Here is a 21433-nt window from a genome sequence, read left to right on the forward strand (position 1 = left end):
ATGTGCTGAAAAACACAAACTCGGCTTATACTCGAGTCAAACATAAAATGTACACACAAAAAAAAGAAAAGAAATCAAAACTCACCTTTCCGGGGGCCCGTTCGGGTCTTCTGTGCCATCTGTTGGTAAGCGGCAGGTCCGTGCGATGTCACAGGCACTGACATCAGCCGCCGCCGCTGCTGCAATAGTATTGTGTGTGCCGGCAGCCGGCACACACTGTGATGCCAGCGGCTGCGGCTGATGTTAGCGCTGTGCGGACCTGCCGCTGACTTGCCGCTGAAAAAAAAATCAAAACTCACCTTTCCGGCGGCCCCCTCGGGTCTTCTGTGTGATCCGGCAGTCAGCGGCAGGTTCGTCCGATGTCACAGGCACTGACATCAGCCGCCGCCGCTGCAATAGTATTGTGTGTGCCGGCAGCCGTCAGTGGCTACGGCTGACGTCAGCGATGTGCGCGGCACGGACCTGCCGCTGACTGATGGACAGCAAAGAAGACCCGAGGGGGCCGCCGGAAAGGTGAGTTTTGATTATTTTTTTTTTTTTACATCAATGGGGCAGGGGTCCGGCTCCATAACGGGGCACAGGGGCTGGCAGGATATAAACCGGGGCACAGGGGCTGGCAGGCTGTATTTCCCGGGGCACAGGGGCTGGCAGGCTGTATTTCCCGGGGCACAGGGGCTGGCAGGCTATATTTCCCGGGGCAAAGGGGCTGGCAGGCTGTATACTGGGGCACAGGGGCTGGCAGGCTATATACTGGGACACAGGGGCTGGCAGGCTATATACTGGGGCACAGGGGCTGGCAGGCTATATACTGGGGCACAGGGGCTGGCAGGCTGTATACTGGGACACAGGGGCTGGCAGGGTATATACTGGGGGGCAGGGACTGGCTGGCTGGCTATATACTGCGGGGCTGCTGGCTATATACTTCTGGGGGCTTGCTGGCTATATATTTGGGGGAAGGGGCTGTGACCAATGCATTTCGCACCCTCGGCTTATACTCGAGTCAATAGGTTTTACCAGGTTTTGTGGTAAAATTAGGGGTCTCGGCTTATACTCGGGTCGGCTTATACTCGAGTATATACGGTAACTGAATTCCGTATCCAACGTATGAACAGAGACAGGAACCGTAGCAGTTATACTCAGCCCGTGGCACCTAAAGGGGCTCAAAGGAGCTTATGTCTTCTAAGAAGCCACTAGTATAATAAATAGTGTATCCCTAAGAGTATCTTGGATATAGCTGATGTTATCCTTGGTAGTTAGGGCTCTTGATCCATTTTTCCCAAGCTACAGTATATTTTTTTGTAATCTATACTGGATACCCAGATTTCTACAGGGCGAACTTAGCTAACAACAGCAAAAGAATACAAACTTGAACCAACAACGCTCTAACTCACTTTGGAAAGATTCAACATATATGCCAACATTTGTCGTGATTTTGTGTATATGTGTATCTGTATGTTTACAAAATTAATAAAAAGTTTAAAAAAAAAAAAAAAAAATAGTGTATCCCAAGTGCCAGCCACTGTTACTGATTCTGTTTTTTGGATGCTGCTGACCAGGGAATATATGTACATCACTGTAAAATCTCCTATGGAATTGATCGGCTCCATCATTGCTGCAAAACCAATGATGTTGTTTATGGCAATTTTGCCACCAAGAGACACTTTTTATGGAGAACCATAATAACTAATTTTACATTTATCTTTGTAAAATTCACACTGTAGTCAATGGTAAAACCACACCAAAAGTGTGAGGGTACCGCTGGAAAGTGGGAATGGTGGGATATTGATGTTTAGTTCAGTACAATATAATCTCCGGCTGCTGTGGTAACTTACTGCTGAGACAAAAGCAAGATACTGGGAAAAGAAAGTCTATTAGAAAAGAGCAGGTTAAATTAATTATTCTTTGTACCATATTTGTGTTATAGACTTTTTTGCTTATTTTTTTCCCTTGCCTAAGGGGGAGGGGCTTAGCTGGGGCTAAGGGGGGGCTGGATCACATAAATAGAAGTGGCTCAAGTGGCACTAGAATTATATCAAAATGTATATTATTGGGTATTACACCTAGCACTGCTAAGGCGTTATTGCTGTATACATTTATTTCATACTTAGTTATTTTTTAGATTTTACCAAAACAAACTAATAAAAAATACATTTTAAGACTATTTACAACTTCCAACGTCAGTCAGTATGGGAATAAGGTTATTTTTTTTGTGTAGTGTAACGTAACTTTTCAGCAACGTAAAGATTAGTGAGGGGCACCATAGGACAGGACCTTATTACTGCATATAATACTGCATATGCTGGGGTCAGAGTAGGTTGAAAAAAGCACCTGATGGGTTCAATTATAGGAAAAAGTGATGTGTGGTTGTAAAGAATTGTTGTCCCTTCTGGACATTTTTATCACAAATGCCCTACGATTGTTTCTTTACAACATATTTATTTGAATGGCATGATCAGTGCAGGTTCCAGCTTTCAGACCCCAACTAATCAGATTGTAATCCCGGTAGATATGGGAGAACAATCAAACTTCATACAACCCCTTTAACGCTATGTTCACTCCTCCATGATTTTTGTTATAGGTGAAACCAAGATGCCACATCTCTGACACCAATCCTCATGGTGGGTGCCATGCTGTGGATATGAGCGGAGGAATAGTGCTACTGTGTGCTATTCCTTGCCTCCAATTTGATGTAGCCTATAGGGGGGGGGGGTCACTTTAAGAAGTTCCTAAATTCTATAACATTTTAAATCAGGTAAAATGTATCACAACATATATTGAAAGTAATCCATGATTTCCTATTGAAATTATACATGTTTGTATATGCCATCTATGGTCTGTTGTTACAACTCCTTCATGTGTTCTCATAACGTTCCTAATTCGATGGCTTAATCCTTTCCCACAGCCCATTTGATGCTTATCATTGCTTTAGCTTTCAGCCATTCTAAACATCTCATGTAAACATTTACACAATACCAAGTACGTCGCTCTAAGGAAGCCGAGCAGTCTCGTGCGCCACAGCCAAGTTCCTTTAGTCTGAAGTCGTCACTTTATCCAACTTCAATTTGAAGGCACCTGTCCAACATAAATAGCCAAAGTGCAATCTAAAAATAACAGGCAAAGGAATTAGGTGTGGACTGGAAACCCTTCCAGCGGGAGACTCCATGCCAGTATTAGCAATAGAAGCTATTGAAGGGAGCTGCGTGCCTTTACCACTGTGTTTTTTATGTCCTCATCTCCAGGTTATTTTTTCATCATGTGGTGATTTGGACTTGATCGATCACCAGACCAGCCTGGTGTCATCTGAGGATACAATAAGGGAACAAGAGATCATGGACGATACAAACAGCGAACAGCAGTTCCGGGTCTTCAGAGACTTTGACTTCCTAGATGTAGAACTTGAGGATGGAGAGGTAAGAGTTAAAGATCTTCTAAGCTTCCATCCGCCTAGGAACATACAATACATACACAAATTGGGATTTATATAAACACTGTGATTCCTGACCAGATAAATTGCTTGGACTATGAGCCCACGTAAAGGAGGTTTCGGGATTGTCTCCTTTTTTTGTTCTAATGGTCCCCAATGAAAACATAACGAGAGTGTTATTCTGCCGCAATCACCAATGATCTCTTGTCAACTGAAGAGGGAACACTGAGAGAACAGTACAGGCGGTCCCCTACTTAAGAACACTCAACTTACATACGACCCCTAGTTACAAACAGACCTCTGTATATTGGTAATTTATTGTACTTTAGTCCTAGACTACAATAATCAGCTGTAACAGTTATCAGAGGTGTCTGTAATGAAGCTTTATTGTTAATATTGATTCTTATGACAACCCAACATTTTTAAAATCCAATTGTCACAGAGACCAAAAAAGTTCTGGCTGGGATTACAATGATAAAATATACAGTTCTGACTTACATACAAATTCAACTTAAGAACAAACCTACAGACCCTATCTTGTATGTAACCCGGGGATTGCCTGTATAACAATGAGCAGTTCCTATTGGTCTTTGGAAAACCAAAAGTTAGATTAAAGAGACCAGGCAATGTCTCCTGAGAGAAAGTGTACAAACTAGTTCCCATGAAGGATGATGAATGGTGGCTCTGTTGTACATACATGTTTTTATGGTTGCTCTTAGCTCCGCATTATACATGAGATTCCATAACTTATGGTTCCTAATTTGGCATAAAAAAGGTATTTTGTATAAACCAGACAAATTCCCCTGAAATAAAGAGCACTACATGTGGACAATGCAGAAAGTAGGCTCGGAATCAGTTAAATGAAGATTCTTTTGTTTATTATCACAACATGTTTCGGTCCAGGACATGGACCTTTATCCTGCGCATACAAATACATATGCAATACAGGCATATTTACCAGTATATTTAAAGGGATTGTACATTCACAAACATTAACCTTTAATCTGTTTTTAATCAATTATTATAACAACACCTAATTTAAAACACCTGTTTTAAATATATTGAAACAATTTGGTAGTTTCGAGGTTTGCTAACCCCCAATTGCCTTGGAAACGACCCCTGTCGCGCATGCGTGTAGAGGCCTCCCTGCTGCGCAGCTGCTCGTTCATTGAAAACTACAAGAACCATAAACAATGCAAATTCATGCCAAAAATACTTTATTAATCATAATAAAATTACATAAAAATGGGAAGCGAAAAGTCCACAGTATAAACTAGGCTGACACTAGGATTATAACATCATTGCAGAGTAGTAATAATAATAATCATCTTTATTTGTATAGCGCCATCATATTCCATAGCGCTTTACAAATACAAAGACATTTCAGAGTAATAACAGTCAGCTGTAAAAAATGATTAGGGATCACATAATCTGCTTCTGTATATAGTAATATGCCATAGTAAGTAATACATAAATGTAGCTATCCATATAGTTAAAATAACAAACCCTAACAAAGTATATGAGCTGGTATAGCAATTATGCACCTAATGTCATAGTACAGCAAAATCACAATTACCGTAATATTAAATCCTGTGCCTTCTGGTGGGGGTTTATTGAAAACTGCACGCTCTGGTGCGCAACCAATTTTCTGCATTGTGCCTAATGTCTACACATGCAGACAGTTCTGTTTGAATGGAGTATGATGGGACATGAAGTCCTTTTGCGGCACGGGGTGTCCATCTTTAGACATCTGGATAAAACTTATTAAAATGAAAAAAAAAACAACTAGCCACCAAGATTTATATTATTTGGGGTTAAAGTTGGGGCCCTTAAAGTACATGGTGGAAATTTTGTGTTGGGCCTTACAACCCTTTTGACGTCTATATTCACACATGTATTTGTACACACCTGACCAAGGTCCGAGTCATGGACCGAAACGCATTCTGATTAAAATAAAACTTGATAAACGTCATATGACTTATTCAGATATCAGATTATATCTTCCGGGATTGTCCATCTTTTGTGCTCTTCATCCAACTTGTGGTGCTCCTGCAATCTGGATGTTCACACCACCCAGACAATTCATATGCAGTTTCCATATTAACCATCAATAGGGCGATCCCTGAACTCAAAAAAAAAACATACAAGTTAAACAGCCACAGAATCTCAGCTTTTACTCTAATATCTAGTGAATAAGCTCCACTTTATTTATCTTTTGCACTTTTTTTTCCTATGCCTTTTTGGACATGCAATTTTGGACTTGCAATTTTCGCAGAATTTTTACCCTATAGAATGAAATGGATAGCAGATTGATTTGGGCGCCATAGATAAGCAAACATAAGGCAGAATATTTGTATTGTGTCCTGACCCCCTGCACTTACATATTGTATTTGGAGGTAGGTTGGATACAGTATCGGCCAGGGTCTCTCTCTGGCCGACCCTACTGCCCAGTTGACAGTGAATGGAGTGGCAGGGCCCATGCTCAGCCATTGCTTCACTTACACTCATCACAACTCCTTTTCTAGTAACTTATAGTGGCCCCATAGATGAGACATGTTAAACCTATACTGTGAACATTGTGGGTCACCACCTTTTATATGGACTGGAATCACACTAAAATAAAACAGATACATAAAGCAATATTTCCAACTCATTGCCTATGTCATGATATTTGCACAGTTTTATACAGAAGTAGCAGAGCTGAATTTGTTCCGTAACTTTCTGCAGTCATATCATGTTTGCATCCTACAAAATAACGTATTATTCAGATAGGACCGAGTACACAGCGATGCCTTTCTTACTCCTGTATAGTGGTCCGATGTGGGAATATTAATAAATGTATTGGGATAATGCTCCTGAAATTCTGCGGACAAACTCATCATTGCTGCCACTGTATATTCAATTGCATGTAGGTCTTCATATAAGTCTTGTCTTGATGTTGTGTCTTCGTCTAGCTAAAATGACATTGCTATGACTGTGTATTACTATGGTGAACCTATTCCATGGAGACTGAAAATGGTTTTTCTTCTCATTTTTTGTTTTGTTCTTATTTGTTGTATCTGCTAACCAGGAGCTTCAGGTAAGATCATGTCATTTTAAACCTGAAAGTGTTAACATTCAGCCACTGTATGCGAGTTCCCTTCACAGAGCACATGGAAGCCTAAGCCGTGTTGTAGGGGGATGCATGAGCTGTACACCTAAAATATATCAGGCGCATGGAAGTATTTGCTGTGCTTTGGGTTAATGATTCCTAGAGATTCTGTGATTTTACATAGAGAAGGAGGGGTGCACATTCTTGACCTTTATGAAGTCGCTCCCATTATTCATTTATGGGAAAAAATGAAGAAAGGTTTAGGATCGGGATAAAACAAGTTGCAGTTGTTGGGGCACATTTACTTACCCGGTCCAGTCGCGATCCTGCGGGGCGTTGTCCGACAAGGATTCGGGTCTGCCGGGATTCACTAAGGTCGTGCGCCGGATATCCAGCAGGTGCTGCGCCGAGAGTTCACAGAGTTCACCTTCTTCTTCCCGGTGGATGTGAGTGCTTGATCTTGCGACACATTTCGTTTTTTAAATTCCGCGGTTTTTCTGAATCCGTCAGGTTGTCCGACGGCCACGCCCCCCCCGGTTTCTGTCGCGTGAAAGCCGATTGCCGCAAAACGGAAATATATTCGGGAAACCCGACGAAAGTGTGGCGTTCGGACCCTTAGTAAATGAGCCCCATTATTTCCATTAGATATGACATTGGAAATGCACCGCCCTCTGGTCCAACCTGATCCTCATTTTCCGTAGAGGACAAAATAAGATTGTTACAATTGGGATAAATAGATTGTAAGTAAACACTGAATTGTTTTAGGTCTTGTACAGCTGTACGTACTTTGGACACAAGTTTTAATTCACTTATTCACTTATAAGAATTTCAGTTCACTGGGAGACCTTACTCAAACACAGATTTATAGGGATAATAGGGTTAGATAAGTGTAGCGGATAACTGCTAGAAGAAAAGCTTCTGTAGGAGAGGCCGCATGGAGCTGTAGGAGTTAGATCCGTCCTACCTCCTGCCATGTCTTCTACCGCCGCCTTTCTTCGGTCAGTGGACCCAAACTTTACACTAAATAATTGGCTTACCATACTACTACTATTAATAAAATTCATTTTAAGCACCATACAAAAAGGGAGTGCCAAATTGTTATTGAGATTGCTGCAAATTAATGTGCAGGTGGAAATTTCTGACTCGTGGGCTGCCTAAAATTCACCAAATTTAGGAAGATCTGTGCCTCTCTTAACAAATGTTGCATATTGTACTCGCTTCCATTTAAGGTCTCTTTCACATTGGCGTTGGTGCTGGATGTGCGTTGACAACGGATCACTATTGTCTCCATTTTCCGTGTCCGCAAACTGAAGGCTTAACGTTGCTTTGAAAACATCACACCTGGCTTTTCAGCCTCATCACTGGAAAAAAAGGATGTTTCATCAGGTTTTTTTGTTTTTGACGACCCAAAGACTTCTATTGCCTTCCATGATACACATCAGTGAAAAAAAATAGGACGTGTTTTTTCCACAGACAACGGTTCAGTGAAAATACAAGCAAATGTTAAAACACTCAGAGAAATGAATGGCTTTGTAAGGCATCCATGGAAATCACTGAACCATGGACGTGAAAAACAACGCCAAGTGAAAGAGCCCTGATAGTGTATAAAATCTATATAAATCTAGCCCTAAAGTAAAGGGATTAAGAATAGTATTTTCATGTCATATGGTGGCGAGGGGCAGGTAGAGATCTGTGTTTTATCAATCAGAACTTGTAAATTAATGACAAGAAGGGGAGATTGAGATACAAGGGAATTATTAGATAAGAGATGGGTTTATTGTTACCCACGAGGCCTCCAATTTAAAGATCTGAGAACTTTTACTATGCAACCTCCCTTTGTGGATATTCATTGGTCCTGTCCAGATTAGACAAGGTGAAGAAGTGGCGTTTAAACCAATAACTGTAATTAACAATAATTTGTGGTCATCAATAGAAGTTTCAATGCAGAAAAACTTTTATCATGTATTGAAATGAGCTTTTAAGTGTCCGGTGGTCAGCACCAAGTGCTTAGGCTCTACCCAGTAAACATTTCCCAGAGCAGGAGGATTTGTTTTGATGAAAAACGCCCACTGGGCACTTGTAAGCTCATTTACATATGTGATACAAGTTTATTTCCCCTGCAATTAGACTTCTTTATATTTCCATACCATCTGTCCTTTACCCATGGAAAGAAATATTATACTATATCTTATTTCCAGGCAGAGAATTTACCAATCAAATGTAATGTTGGTGCAGATCTAACTGTGGATCTGGCACCCTCAAATAAGGGTAAGGGGGGCATGAAAGACTAAAATAAACCATCCCAGTTAGAGATTAACTTTGTTATCAATAGATTGTTAGCCTAGGTTTCTTTGATGGGGAATTGGCCAACATGCCATCCAAAAACTCTCAATTCCCTACACATTTACATTCTAGAATCTTCCTGCACCGCCAGTAAAATTTTGCTGTTTACTAGCTCTTTTAACATTGACTTTGTTTTGTTTCCTGCATTTGTACTGTCTTGGATACATTTTCTTCTAAGTAAAGCAAATCATTAGTGTATTGTTGAGTGAGTGAGGCACAGGAAGCCTGTAGTATTCCTGTAGTAGTGTTCCACCCTCGTAGTTATGTATTCAGCTCCTCGTCCTGATTCTGTACCTAGATCCTATGACCCACATGAGACGACAAGGATTGTAACTGGAATCAAGTTGCATATATTGTTGGCCCACTAGGAGCTGCTGGAATACCCTGTCCATCTATTTGCTGATCTTGTGCAAATACATGAGCTTTGAAGAATAGCCAGGGAAACATACTATTCGTATGACATCTAATTAAACACTTAGTTGTTGGGTGGGTCTGCATGGCTGTCCTTTAAAGCAAGCAATGGAACGTGCAGATAAAAACACTGCCGCCTGGAAGGGGACACTGACGTCCTCCTGTGGAAAGAGACCTTGCTGAAGGACGTTATTAGAAGGTATTTTACTTAGTGTAGCCTTATGTGAAGATCGATTTCTGTACAGCTTTATCATTAGTTTCTGATGTATATGATTCCAGGGAGAAAGCATGGATAATTTCAACTGGGGAGTTCGCAGACGTTCTCTTGACAGTCTGGATAAGTGCGATATGCAGCTTTTGGAGGAGAGCCAGCTCTCTGGGAGCACACACAGCCTGAACAAGATGAATCAGGACGATTCCGATGAATCCTCAGAAGAAGACCTCACCACAAGTCAAATCCTGGAATCTTCTCACTTGGTAAGTCCAAGGATGGGGTTACTAGAAAAGGGGCTCAGCTGCTACTACTAGGCAGGACAGACAGAATGCCTTTTATATTTGTCGCTGTACTATTCTCCCATCTTACAGGGTCACTATGTATAAAGTCATGTTATAGATTTCTATAAAGGAAATAAGAACAATACAAGAGCAGGGAATATAATTTTAATCAAAACTTTCTGCCCTGTAAAAACTTAAGAGATTCACACTTTATTAGAAAAAAACCTACATTATTCTTAAGAGTTAGAATCCTTAATCCTGGTTCTTTACTCTCAAACCATGTGTCAAGGCTCTTTAATGGATCTGACATCGACTGACAGGGTAATCTATAGGTTTCAGTAGAGTTGTAATAAATCATTTAAAAGATAGCTATTTTGCATATTTTGTTGCAAATATAACTTCATCAACTGGACCTCCTCAAACAGTGACAGTACCCCATTTTCCAATGACTGGAGGGTGCCATATTTGTCAAAAGAGATGTTTTGTACCCTGTGATACTGTTTCATCTTAGCTAGGGTTTAGCTATCACAAAGTTACAGAGGAGTACCAGAAAAAAATTTAGAAATATGTTACATCATTGTTCCACAGTTTCTTCGTAGGTAGAGATACAAATTGAGTTCATTAAAATTTCATTACTTACAATGATATATCTAAAATATAACAAAGTTTAACTTAGTCCTCATGCCCATGACTGTTTTTTATGATTGTGTGTTATCTATTGCTTCAATGGCTAGCACACGGTCCTATGTATTTCTACGGGCTCATGCACACAGCCATGATTTCAACAGCCCCATACGACTGCCTGAGCCACAAACTCAGAGTTTGCAGATTGGTCAGTCTTTTCTACCGTCAGCAGTGAGTGAGGGGACCTTATATGCCAAAGACACACGGCATCGGCACAAGCATTCAACGTAAGCCCTGGCCTCCTCATTTATCCGGTGGGTGACTGCACCAGCGTACAATTATACATCAGGCCCTGCCTGGCATAGAATTGTGCTTTAACCTGCACGTGGCAGGGTTGACCCTTTGCCGACACACTCCGACGCCCAGCTGTTTGCAAGGAATTGTCAGAAAACTGGCGAACAGGTCGTGATTGTCCCCCAATGATTTGTTTGAAAACCCAATAGGACACTCATTGGCTTCTATAAAGCTCATATATACATACTTATAACTCATATCATCTTTATTTTCTTTTGTTGTAGATCATAAGCCTTTCTCCTTCAGAAGAGACAAATCACATGGAGTCTCCTTCCACATCATGTGACACAACCTCTGCTGATCCCCATTCCCTTAACACAAGAACCTCTAGTTTTGATGCGTCTTTGCCTGAAATCACTAATCCACTCTTATCTGAGGATGCTAAGGTGATGGAGTCATGGTAGAACTCAAATGTTGGCTTTGGCTGAATGATTGCTTCTTCTATCTGATTTCTCAATAACCCATAAAATCATATTGGGAGACTAATATGCTGACTAAACACCAAATTGTTAAGCTGGTCTTAACTGGAGGGTCCATGATTGTAATGGTCCTTTCTCGAAACAGAAAGTTTCATGGAGATTAGACTAATCGTGGTGGCTAATAATGATGATCTTGGCCTGCGCTAGGCCACTTGCTTTGTAGCATAATATTTCACATGTATCTACATATTTTTTTATTTTGGCAAGAATATGACCGTAGTCATGCAGAAGATGCTCCTTAGCATCTGGTGATGCATGTTGGTCTTCTTTAACCTTTGTGGTCTCCTCCCGTTATTTGTCCAAGATGTGTAGGACAACATCTACACTGTGAAATTCAATTTTTTTTTTACTATTACATTAACTTTTTGTATATACAAGTAGATATTTTTAGCATTATATTCTTACCTAGTATAAGATGGAAACATCAGCCATATTAAGTAAATTCCTAGGTTTCTATATGGCTTTAGATTTAAGGTACCGTAATTAACGTTAATGAATGGGAACTATTCCTTGAAATGTTAATTACTATAAATACTAGTATTATATCAGTAATAACGAGTAATGGATACAAGTGATATATTATTATAGATGTAGCACTAGCGAATATCATAGCATATACACTCATAAAGCCCATATACCCGGTCTCCATCAAGGTCTGATGTGAGACCCACGAGTCACTTTCTAAAAAAAAAAGGAATCAACCTAAAAGTAGGTTGATTTTGAACCCATGTAAATTGTAGCACTGGGCATATACAGCTGCAACCCAAATTGTATTGGGGTCAAGAGGTGGTGATGTAGGGTAAGCGGCTACACTGATGCCCTGATCCCTGAGGGAATCCATTAGTCCCCCATAAGATAAGAGGACATTGGTTTCATAAATGGTACTTGCTAGGCAAAGGGGCCCCCAAGATTCAATATAAAGTAACCCCAAGCCCAACATTTTGGTAATTTATTTACAAAATCAGGGTAAAATCTTTCATCACTACACTACAATAAAATATGCAGTGTGATATTTTGCTAAATCTATTACATGTGAAATATGAATGCCTTCCATGATGAATCCTCCTCTGCGTTCTGCTTGTTGCTCGTTCACACTTCTCTTATTTCCTGCTGCTTAACCTATGACGCTGATCCGGCTAACTGAGGCGCTTCTCACATAGACCTCGATTGATTTTTTTTTTATTTTGCATGTTGGACTATGAGATACACAAAGTTAGCAGGCGCTGGGCACAAAATGCTTATTATGATGTGGGTTGCATGTCCTCTCCGTGATTTATTTTCCTACGTGGGAGCCCCATTGTGCACAATGCACATTTGAATGAATTCATGCCGTTTTGGCACACTATCAGAATATTAAATTCTGACCACAGTATTTTGCTAGATTTGCACAAAAACTGCTCTATGCTGCTGTTTGAAGGCAATGGTGCATTGAAGACTCGATTCTTTCATTATAAAAGGTTGGTGAAAGTTGATCAATGTTTTCTTTTCCTGTATATAAGCTTCTAGCAAACTGCAGCAAACACCTCAACATATTTAATCCTGTAGCAGATTGTAAACATAGGAACAAGGGAACGTTCATCGACTTTGCTGTGGTTACATAATCCAGGCTCTGTTTGTAATCTGGCATATGTGACTAGAAAGGGGTGGCTGGAACGTCACCTAAAAATCTATAGAACTAGTGTACATATGCAGATGCCATGGATAAGCAACCTTTGACGTTTCACTGTATAGGTCCTTGAGCAATATATTCTACAATAATTGGCTCCCACAGAGTTATCAAGATCTATAATCTGTTTGTCCAGACAGAAACCGATTGGATATGGCTATGCTATAGGCTAAGCTTATATAATCTTCAATCCCTGATGACTTACTTACCCCCCCCCCCCCCCCCCAATACTGTAATGTGCTATGTACAACTGCTCTAACACAGAAAGAACACAGAGCAAAATCTGTGTCAGAATCAACAGGACAGCCAGCTAGGTGAAGGAGGTGCATTTGTAAAGCATAAAAATAAGACTGCAAATAGTCTAAGATATAGAGAGTTCCCATGTTAGAGGTTTTTAAATATGTTTTCATATAGCTGAGCATATCTTGTATTACTAGGGAAAAAATGGATATTCTAAAACTGAAATCTTGTCTTGTTATTAAAGGTTCTAAACTGTTCTGTTGGTTCAATAGCTCATCATTTTAATATGTTCGATCACTTTACCTGATGTTTATTTGGCACTTTTGTGTCTAGGCAGCGGAGGTTCAAAAAAGCTGAAAAAGGGTATCAAATCCTTATCAGAAAGATATCTTATTGAACATGAAAGATATACTTGTTAGCTGGTAGAATGATCCTTGTTGTCTGAGCGAAATTTTTACCTAAAACTTCTAGGCAGTGAATCGTGTACCCACTGTCACCAGGATCCTCTGGTGAGCCTAGGCTCTTACCTAATAGTGAACCCCAGAAGGGAACCTTATTCGGAGGCTGTTATGGTCTATTTCCTCTTGGATATTTTGGTAGGCCCAAGGAACTTCAGTCCAACACTGCATGTAAATGCTAAGAACCAACATGATGGTTTTTTCAAGAGTTGGTGGTTTGTAGAAATAACAACATTTATTTGAAAGTCTTACATCTAAAATATAAGCAAGGTTTGGTTGGTCAGTCCGTCCTTCAATGATAACAACATAGATGATCTCCTGGAGAATGATGTATCGTGAGTTATCATCATGACCCACCTGATCTGGTGAACACTATTCACATATTATCAGGAGACAGAAAGCTATGAAGACATTAGAAGTTGAGATATTCTTAAGTAGGAGACCATGCAAAAATATTTTTTCCATATTCCGTATCTGGTTTCAATCATTTTAATTGGTTGATTTTTTTGTTAGGAAAGTGTGTTAATTTCTGTATCAATTTTTACCTTTCAGGCAGATGCTGCCCTCGATGAAGATGATGCAACTGTACAAGAAGACGACCTCTCTGGGTCTATGAACGAACTGCCGGTGGTGTTTGAATGTCATGACAGCTTTAGCCTTGAGATGGCTGAGGAAGAGAAAGATGATCGGATGATGGAACAGTATGCCCTGACCCAGTATGTTTTTCATTTTTTCCCCCCAATGCCTATTTTCTTTATATGCATTTTATTCACTTCTTTTTTTTTTTTGCTATTATCTTTCTTCAAAGCTTTGGCGATGGAGAACGAATAACACCACCTCCTCCTTCACCTTTCTTCTCTGCCATCTTGGCTGCATTTCAACCAACCGCATGTGATGACGCAGAGGAAGCATGGCGTAGTCATATCAACCAACTTATGTCCGATTCCGATGGGTCCTGTGCAGTTTATACCTTTCATGTGTTTTCCTCCTTGTTCAAGGTAGGTTCTGTTATGCATCTGATATGGACTAACTATGGATCTCAAGTGTGACCATGTTACGTTTACTCGCACAATTTCATATTGTACAGTTCCGTATTTTTCGGACTATAAGGCGCACAAAAAAATCCTTTGATTTTCTCAAAAATCAAAGGTGCGCCTTATAGTCCAGTGCGCCTTATATATGAACCTAGATGTTTTAGCAGGGATTTTTTGATGGTGCGCCTTATAATCCGGTGTGGTTTATAGTCCTAAAGATACTGTAAATAAAGGTACCAATAACTAAAGGATGAGTTTGGATGAAAGTCATTTTTTAAAGGCCTTTTTTACAGAATCATAAATGTATCACTGGTCCATTAGATGGGTGTCTGAGCGTTAGAACCATCACAGTCATGAGAGTCCGGGTTTTGTGTACCCCGTTTATTTGGATAGTTGTTCCAATTATAGGACTGACTGACAGCTCTTTACTATCTTCATCAGACCTATAGGAGTCTTTTACAATGTGATGAGCACATGCTTAAGCTTTGGATTGATTTTACAATACTGATCCAATAGTTGTAACTGGACCGTTGTTCCTTGCAGAGTATCCAGAAGAGGTTCTGCTTCCTAACGTGCGATGCTGCCTGTTATCTTGGAGATAGTCTTCGGGGTATTGGGTCAAAGTTTGTGAGCACCTCTCAACTACTGACCATGTGCTCTGAATGTCCAACTCTCTTTGTGGATGCTGAGACTGTGAGTATTGTAAAGGAACAGCTGTATTTTGTAATTGATCTTTATCAGAAATATAAAGGGAACCTACCATCAAAATCAATCATGGTGATCTTTTTGTATTTGTTACCCATGGCATCATTCCTTTAACCAACTATTAAAATTATGCTAATTAACCACCTGAAGGACTCTGGGGGGCATTACCAGAGCCCCTCCATACTGCAGATTCACAGGCAGCACTCTCCTCCCGCTGTGTGTTGAAACTTTCTCTGCGGCATTGAGAATTCATCAGGCTCCGGAAGGAGGGAAGTGCCAATGGAGTGGAGGAAGAGGGGGATGCAGTCAACAGCCTGTGAAGCTGCATCACGGAGGGGCTCTGGTAACACCTTCCAGCATAATTTACATGCCAATTTTTAGGTGTCTAATCTTCACATGTCAGAAACTGGTCAGTGACTAGTAGCATCATTGCTATAGCTAGAAATGTATGGAAATTCCTAACATAAACCAAATGTATTTATCAAGTATGGACTGATTTGGGAAGCTCTTTGCAGCGCTGCGGAATATGTTGGCGCTATATAAATAAAGGAATTATTATTATTACTTGGCTTTCAGCTGTTATCATGTGGACTCCTGGAGAAGTTAAAGTTCAGTGTTTTAGAGCTGCAGGAATACCTGGACACATACAACAATAGGAAAGAAGCTACAGTATCTGTGAGTATCCCTGACAAAACTGACTCTTACTGCTCCTGTTCTAAAAAACTTTACTAATGAATTGGAATTTTTCCTGTAGCCCCCAATGTTTCTCAGTGACCATTGCTGTTAGTTTCAGCACATAGCATGTTCTATAGGTTCTTTAGGTTCAAGGATTAGGTGGGCGGTCCTAAACCTTGACCGCCCATCTAATTATACTGGAGGACAAAACTAACAGCAGTGATTGGCCAGGAATGACGGGTCTCAATGAAAAAAATCCAACTGCTCTGAAATCAATGAATAGGCATCTATTAAAGATTCCAAAAAGTTGGAATTGTTGAAAGTAGAAAAAGGTTTTCTATATATATTTTTTTTTTTTAAGAGAAAAGATGAATCCATGGTATGCAAAATAATATCCAATCTTTATAATAATTTCTAATTTCTCCCAATTAGTGGCTAAAAAACTGTAAATCCACATTCGCGGGGGGCTCAAAAGATGGAGTTATCACTTGTCAACCAGGAGATTCGGAAGAAAAAGTAAGAAAACCTTCTACTTTATTTCTCATTGAGCTGTTGTAATTGAGCATAAAACTTAAATATACAGATAAGTTCATAAAGCAGCTGTTGTATCCAAAAAAGATAATTGCTCGCCCATGTAATACACGGGCAGACGAGGTCTGTGGGTCACCAAAAGATGGGTCAAAGATGTGACTACATGAGCTGCAAAGGTCTAGGGGGGCTTATAGATGGGGTCTCTTATCTATGACATTCATGCAGTGGCATAACTAGGAGAGGCAGGGCCCCATAGCGAACTTCTGAATGGGGCCCTACTTAACCCTTAAAAATATAAATACACAAATATTCAACCGTGCATCATATACACTGACATACACCATAGACACATCACAAATAAACACATTCAGCATTTTCACATGTAATATCCCAGATGCCGGGGCCCCCTGACACTGTGGGCCCCATAGCAGCAGCTATGGCTGCTACCCCTGTAGTTACGCCCCTGCATTCATGTGACCTAATAGATCAAAAATGCTTTATAATTAATTATCACTTTAGCCCCAAAATTCTAAAGTTTTTACAATTTAATTTGTTAGCGGGGGAAGATGTTGAGTCTTGGACATTAAGTTAAACTTCAATCTGACTTAAATCTGACCATACAAATTAAATAAATATTGACTAATAAATATTAGTCAAAATAACATGATCATTTGCCATCACTAGCGCTGTCGCTTGGGTCTGGTAAGCAAAAATTACTTGTATTGTCCGGTTGTTAACCATTTTGTTCCAACCCCAAGATGTCATTGGTGCATTGGGACCAGTGCTATTTTAGAAATTGCTGAGCACAGTGCTCTGGCACGCTCAGTCATTGTCTATGTGAGTATGAGAGATAACTATGTTCTTTGCTATTTCTGTCACCCCCATAATATTGAATGGAGCAGTGGGACAAATGCCCGACCTTCTGCTCCACTCATTAGTGAGAACGGGACCCCTATTTTCCAGATTGGTTCTCGGTGGGGTCCCAGCTGTTGGACCCTCACTGATCAGCTTGTTATATGCTTTCCAATGGATCATGAGAAGCTCCTGTTTTTCTCCATACAGAGTTACATATAGGACCCAATCCTTAGGAAGGACTTGCATATAGTCCTTACTTATAGGACACAGTCATTAGGTGCCATTTTCCTAAATAATACACCTTTCTTTGAATTCTTTAATCTCCCAGCTGTTGGACCCTCACTGATCAGCTTGTTATATGCTTTCCAATGGATCATGAGAAGCTCCTGGTTTTCTCCATACAGAGTTACATATAGGACCCAATCCTTAGGAAGGACTTGCATATAGTCCTTACATATAGGACACAGTCATTAGGTGCCATTTTCCTAAATAATACAGTTTTCTTTGAATTCTTTAATCTTCCAGTTATCAGACTACATAGTAGGTTTATTCTGTACGGTGCAAAGCATTGTTATAATGAAGGTCATTCATGCATTTGTATGGTAATGAAATTAGTTTCACCTAATTCTGTTTATGCAAAAGTCAGGATGTGCTTGACACTACAAGTTGCATCAGGTTCCGTCAGAATTGTACGTATGTCACACCTTCCAGTAACCCTGGCATGGCAACGGCAGCCTCTGCTTGCAATAAGTATCCTATCCGTCCCTCCCCCACCGCTTCTATAAACCCCTTTATTTTTACTTTTTTATTGTAATTTTTTTTAAATAAAAATTAAGCTGACATGGCAGACTTGAATACATTCCAAAAATCCAGTTGTGTTTAGAAGAACTTCTCATACCTACATGTTCCCAGAGAGCAGTGTTTTCTTTCCAGTTATTGCTGCTTCTGAGTCACTTCTGCCAGAGCTTAATTTAATGTTCTTCTGGAGTATGGTAGCCGTGTCTGTATCCCCTTGGCTGTAGGTGCGCCTCTATGCCATAACAATGGTAGATCTGTACCCTACAGAGCAGTTGATATATTAGGTATGTATTATGTAGTACAATCCTTTTAGGCAAGTCATTTTTTTTTTTAATAAGCTTTTTATTAATTTTGTAAACATAGAGATACACATATACACAAAATCATGACAAATGTTGGCATATATGTTGAATCTTTCCAGAGTGAGTTAAAGCGTTGTTGGTTCAAGTTTGTATTCTTTTGCTGTTGTTAGCTAAGTTCGCCCTGTAGAAATCTGGGTATCCAGTATAGATTACAAAACCAACTTAACTAATCCAAGTGAAAAAAGACAATAATCAAAAACAGTTTAAACATTCAGAAACAGTCCAAGATACTCTTAGGCAAGTCATTTTTATCTGGACTTTAACTAAATATTCAGTGTTCATTGAAGCCGGAGGAGCTGAGAGGATTGTATATTTTGTCATATCTAAAGGCAGGATGTTATAGAGCAAAAGCAGCTGAGCAAATTGTACGTAGTGTCCTATCTGTAGGCAGTATATTATAGAGCAGAAGGATGTCAGCAGATTGTGCGTAGTGTCCTATCTGCAGGTAACATGTTATAGAACAGAAGAAGCTGAGCAAATTGTACATAGTGTCCTATCTGCAGGTAGCATATTATAGAGCAGAAGGGTCTCAGAAGCTTATAGATAGTGTCCTATCTGCGGGTAACATGTTATAGAGCAGAAGGAGCAGAGCAGATTGTACATAGTGTCCTATGTGCAGGCAGCTGTTATAGAGCAGGTGGAGCTGAGCAGATTGTACATAGTGTCCTATCTGTAGGCAGCATGTTATAGAGCAGGAGAAGCAGAACAGATTGTACATAGTTTCCTATCTGCAGGCAGCATGTTATAGAGCAGAAGGATCTCAGCATTGTACATAGTGTCTTACCTGCAGGTAACATATTATAGAGCAGGAACCTAAGACACATTTATGTTTAGGAAAATGTCAGTATAACTTGTCACATTCATTCAGTGCTCAGGAATCCACTAGATTCCAGAGCTTAGAATATGCAAGAATTATATGAAACGTTCTGTAAAATATTTTCCCATAAAGTTATCCATCACTCTGCCTCTCTCCTTCCGCTCTATAATATGCAGTGCAATGCATGTTCAATGTAGCAAGTATCCTTTAAAATTTCTATTACTGTTGGATCACTATAATATGACGTGAGCCCAGAATACATAACTGCAACATTTACCTGACCAGAGGACTAGTGCATCTACATTGTCAGTGCGTTCTGCAGTTATCTGCCACTAAATTCCACTCTATGTTCCTGTGATAGGAAAGAAAATCCATACTATTTGCAATATATTTTTGCTAATTTAAGATGCAGAATTCCATCAACAACTTCCTTCATGTGAAATTCTCTCCAAAAATGTCACAAAACATATTTACTGCAGAATGTCACAAAAGGTGCAGGAATTCTGGTTCCTTTTTTGCCACTGTTGTAGATTATGTGGCATATTTATACAAGGAAAACTCCACTCCATAAATGTGTGATCACTGAGGGCCCAACTGTGTGGACCCCCTATGATTATCATGATTATCAGGACCGGCGCCCCAGGTCCTCCATTGCTGTTGTGGGATTCTGAAAGGGCTGCCTATGGAGCTCAGGACCAAAATTTTACAAACGCCAGCCCACTGCAGTTGTTTATGCTGCCTAAAAACCTTTAAGTAAAGTCTTTATGGGAATGTTGCCAAAACCTTTTTTTCAGGAAACCCAGTACACATAAAAATGACCCCTCTAATGGCGCTTCTTTGTGGGTTTCTTAATAGAATAAGTGTTGCACATTTGGCCAAGTAATTTTTCACCTGTGGTAGCCGCTGTAGGCAGCATATTATAGAGCAGGAGGATCTTAGCAGATTTCAGTCAACCGACTGCACCAGTCTAATTTGAAAGGTGGGAGTTGGGAGGAGCACCTGGGCCAGCCAAATATACTACAGCCTTCCCCAGAGTACTGGCGCTAGTTATAGCTGAGATATCAGGTATAGATTTTATTCCAACGCATGAGTGCTGCACCACAACCTCTTAAAAATCTGGCTTATCACACTAGTGTGGTAATTATTGGACTGTAGGGACTTGTAAACTAAGCCCAAAATATTCAGGATCTTGACCCGGAAATTTTAAATCCTCGCAAAATTAAACCAGGCATCAATGGACACCACACCGTGTTTCTTGTTGTGGGTATGTGGGGGGGGGGGGGGGCACAGCAATTATTTTTAGAGAAACAATTAATTAATTAAATAACCAATAGAAAAAAAATGCTAAATAGTTGGAACAAAATTCATGCCAACCGGGCCCTTTGCTTCTTCTTGAGCAAAAACCTTTCACCCGAATGGCGTCAGACGTCATGTGGGCACCTTCATGTCACCTTCGGGCATGTGAAAATCCGCCAATGCTGTGACATCTGAAAGGAAGACAGAAAGAACAGCTAGAAACCGGAAAACCACCTGTAAACGAAATTTAACCTGAAGGCAAGGGTGGGTGGGTGCTTGAATTCTCGCCGCTCGGTCCTGAGGGCAGAAGGAAAGAGGCCCCTCCACGTGCCCCGAATGCTTTTAAAACCACAGGACGGGCCCCAATAAGCCCGCCCAATCCAGCCCCTTTTTGGGCCCGCCTAAAGAAGGGGCCAATCGCCTTTTTAGCCACCTTCTGTACCATCATCGGAAATCCCCTACAGTCCCCAGCCCCTTCTCTATACGATTTGGGGCTAAAGAAGACTGGCACACAATGGCAAACTCCTTAATGGGACCCACAGAAACCCAGAGAATGGGGATCCCCTTTTCACTGATGGCTGAAGTGGCAAGTTGAGCTTGTTCCCTACCCTCTCCATTCAGCTCTATGGGATCTGATGGAGATACCTGAGCACTGTGCTCTGCTCTGTGCTATTTCAAGGAAAAATAGGGTTAACCAAAAAGAGGCAGCAGATATGATTTCACACTTGGCCGCTAGCATAGGGGACAATCACACGGAAGGAAGGATTCATAACTC

General features: G+C 40.5%; 1 protein-coding gene across 6 annotated transcripts in view; it reads left to right on the top strand.

Moving 5' to 3' along the window:
• The window catches only part of FRY (FRY microtubule binding protein), a 244568-nt gene that overhangs the window by 212489 nt on the left and 10646 nt on the right, over window positions 1-21433 (top strand). For all 6 annotated transcript variants that reach the window (XM_072134385.1, XM_072134380.1, XM_072134381.1 and 3 more), the window contains 8 exons: window positions 3240-3410; window positions 9549-9746; window positions 10967-11128; window positions 14138-14301; window positions 14394-14583; window positions 15163-15312; window positions 15901-15999; window positions 16432-16515. In XM_072134385.1, coding sequence (XP_071990486.1) covers window positions 3240-3410; window positions 9549-9746; window positions 10967-11128; window positions 14138-14301; window positions 14394-14583; window positions 15163-15312; window positions 15901-15999; window positions 16432-16515 — 1218 coding nt within the window. The remainder of the gene's footprint in view (window positions 1-3239; window positions 3411-9548; window positions 9747-10966; window positions 11129-14137; window positions 14302-14393; window positions 14584-15162; window positions 15313-15900; window positions 16000-16431; window positions 16516-21433) is intronic.

The sequence above is a fragment of the Engystomops pustulosus genome, chromosome 2 (assembly GCF_040894005.1).
Source record: "Engystomops pustulosus chromosome 2, aEngPut4.maternal, whole genome shotgun sequence".
NCBI lineage: Eukaryota > Metazoa > Chordata > Amphibia > Anura > Leptodactylidae > Engystomops > Engystomops pustulosus.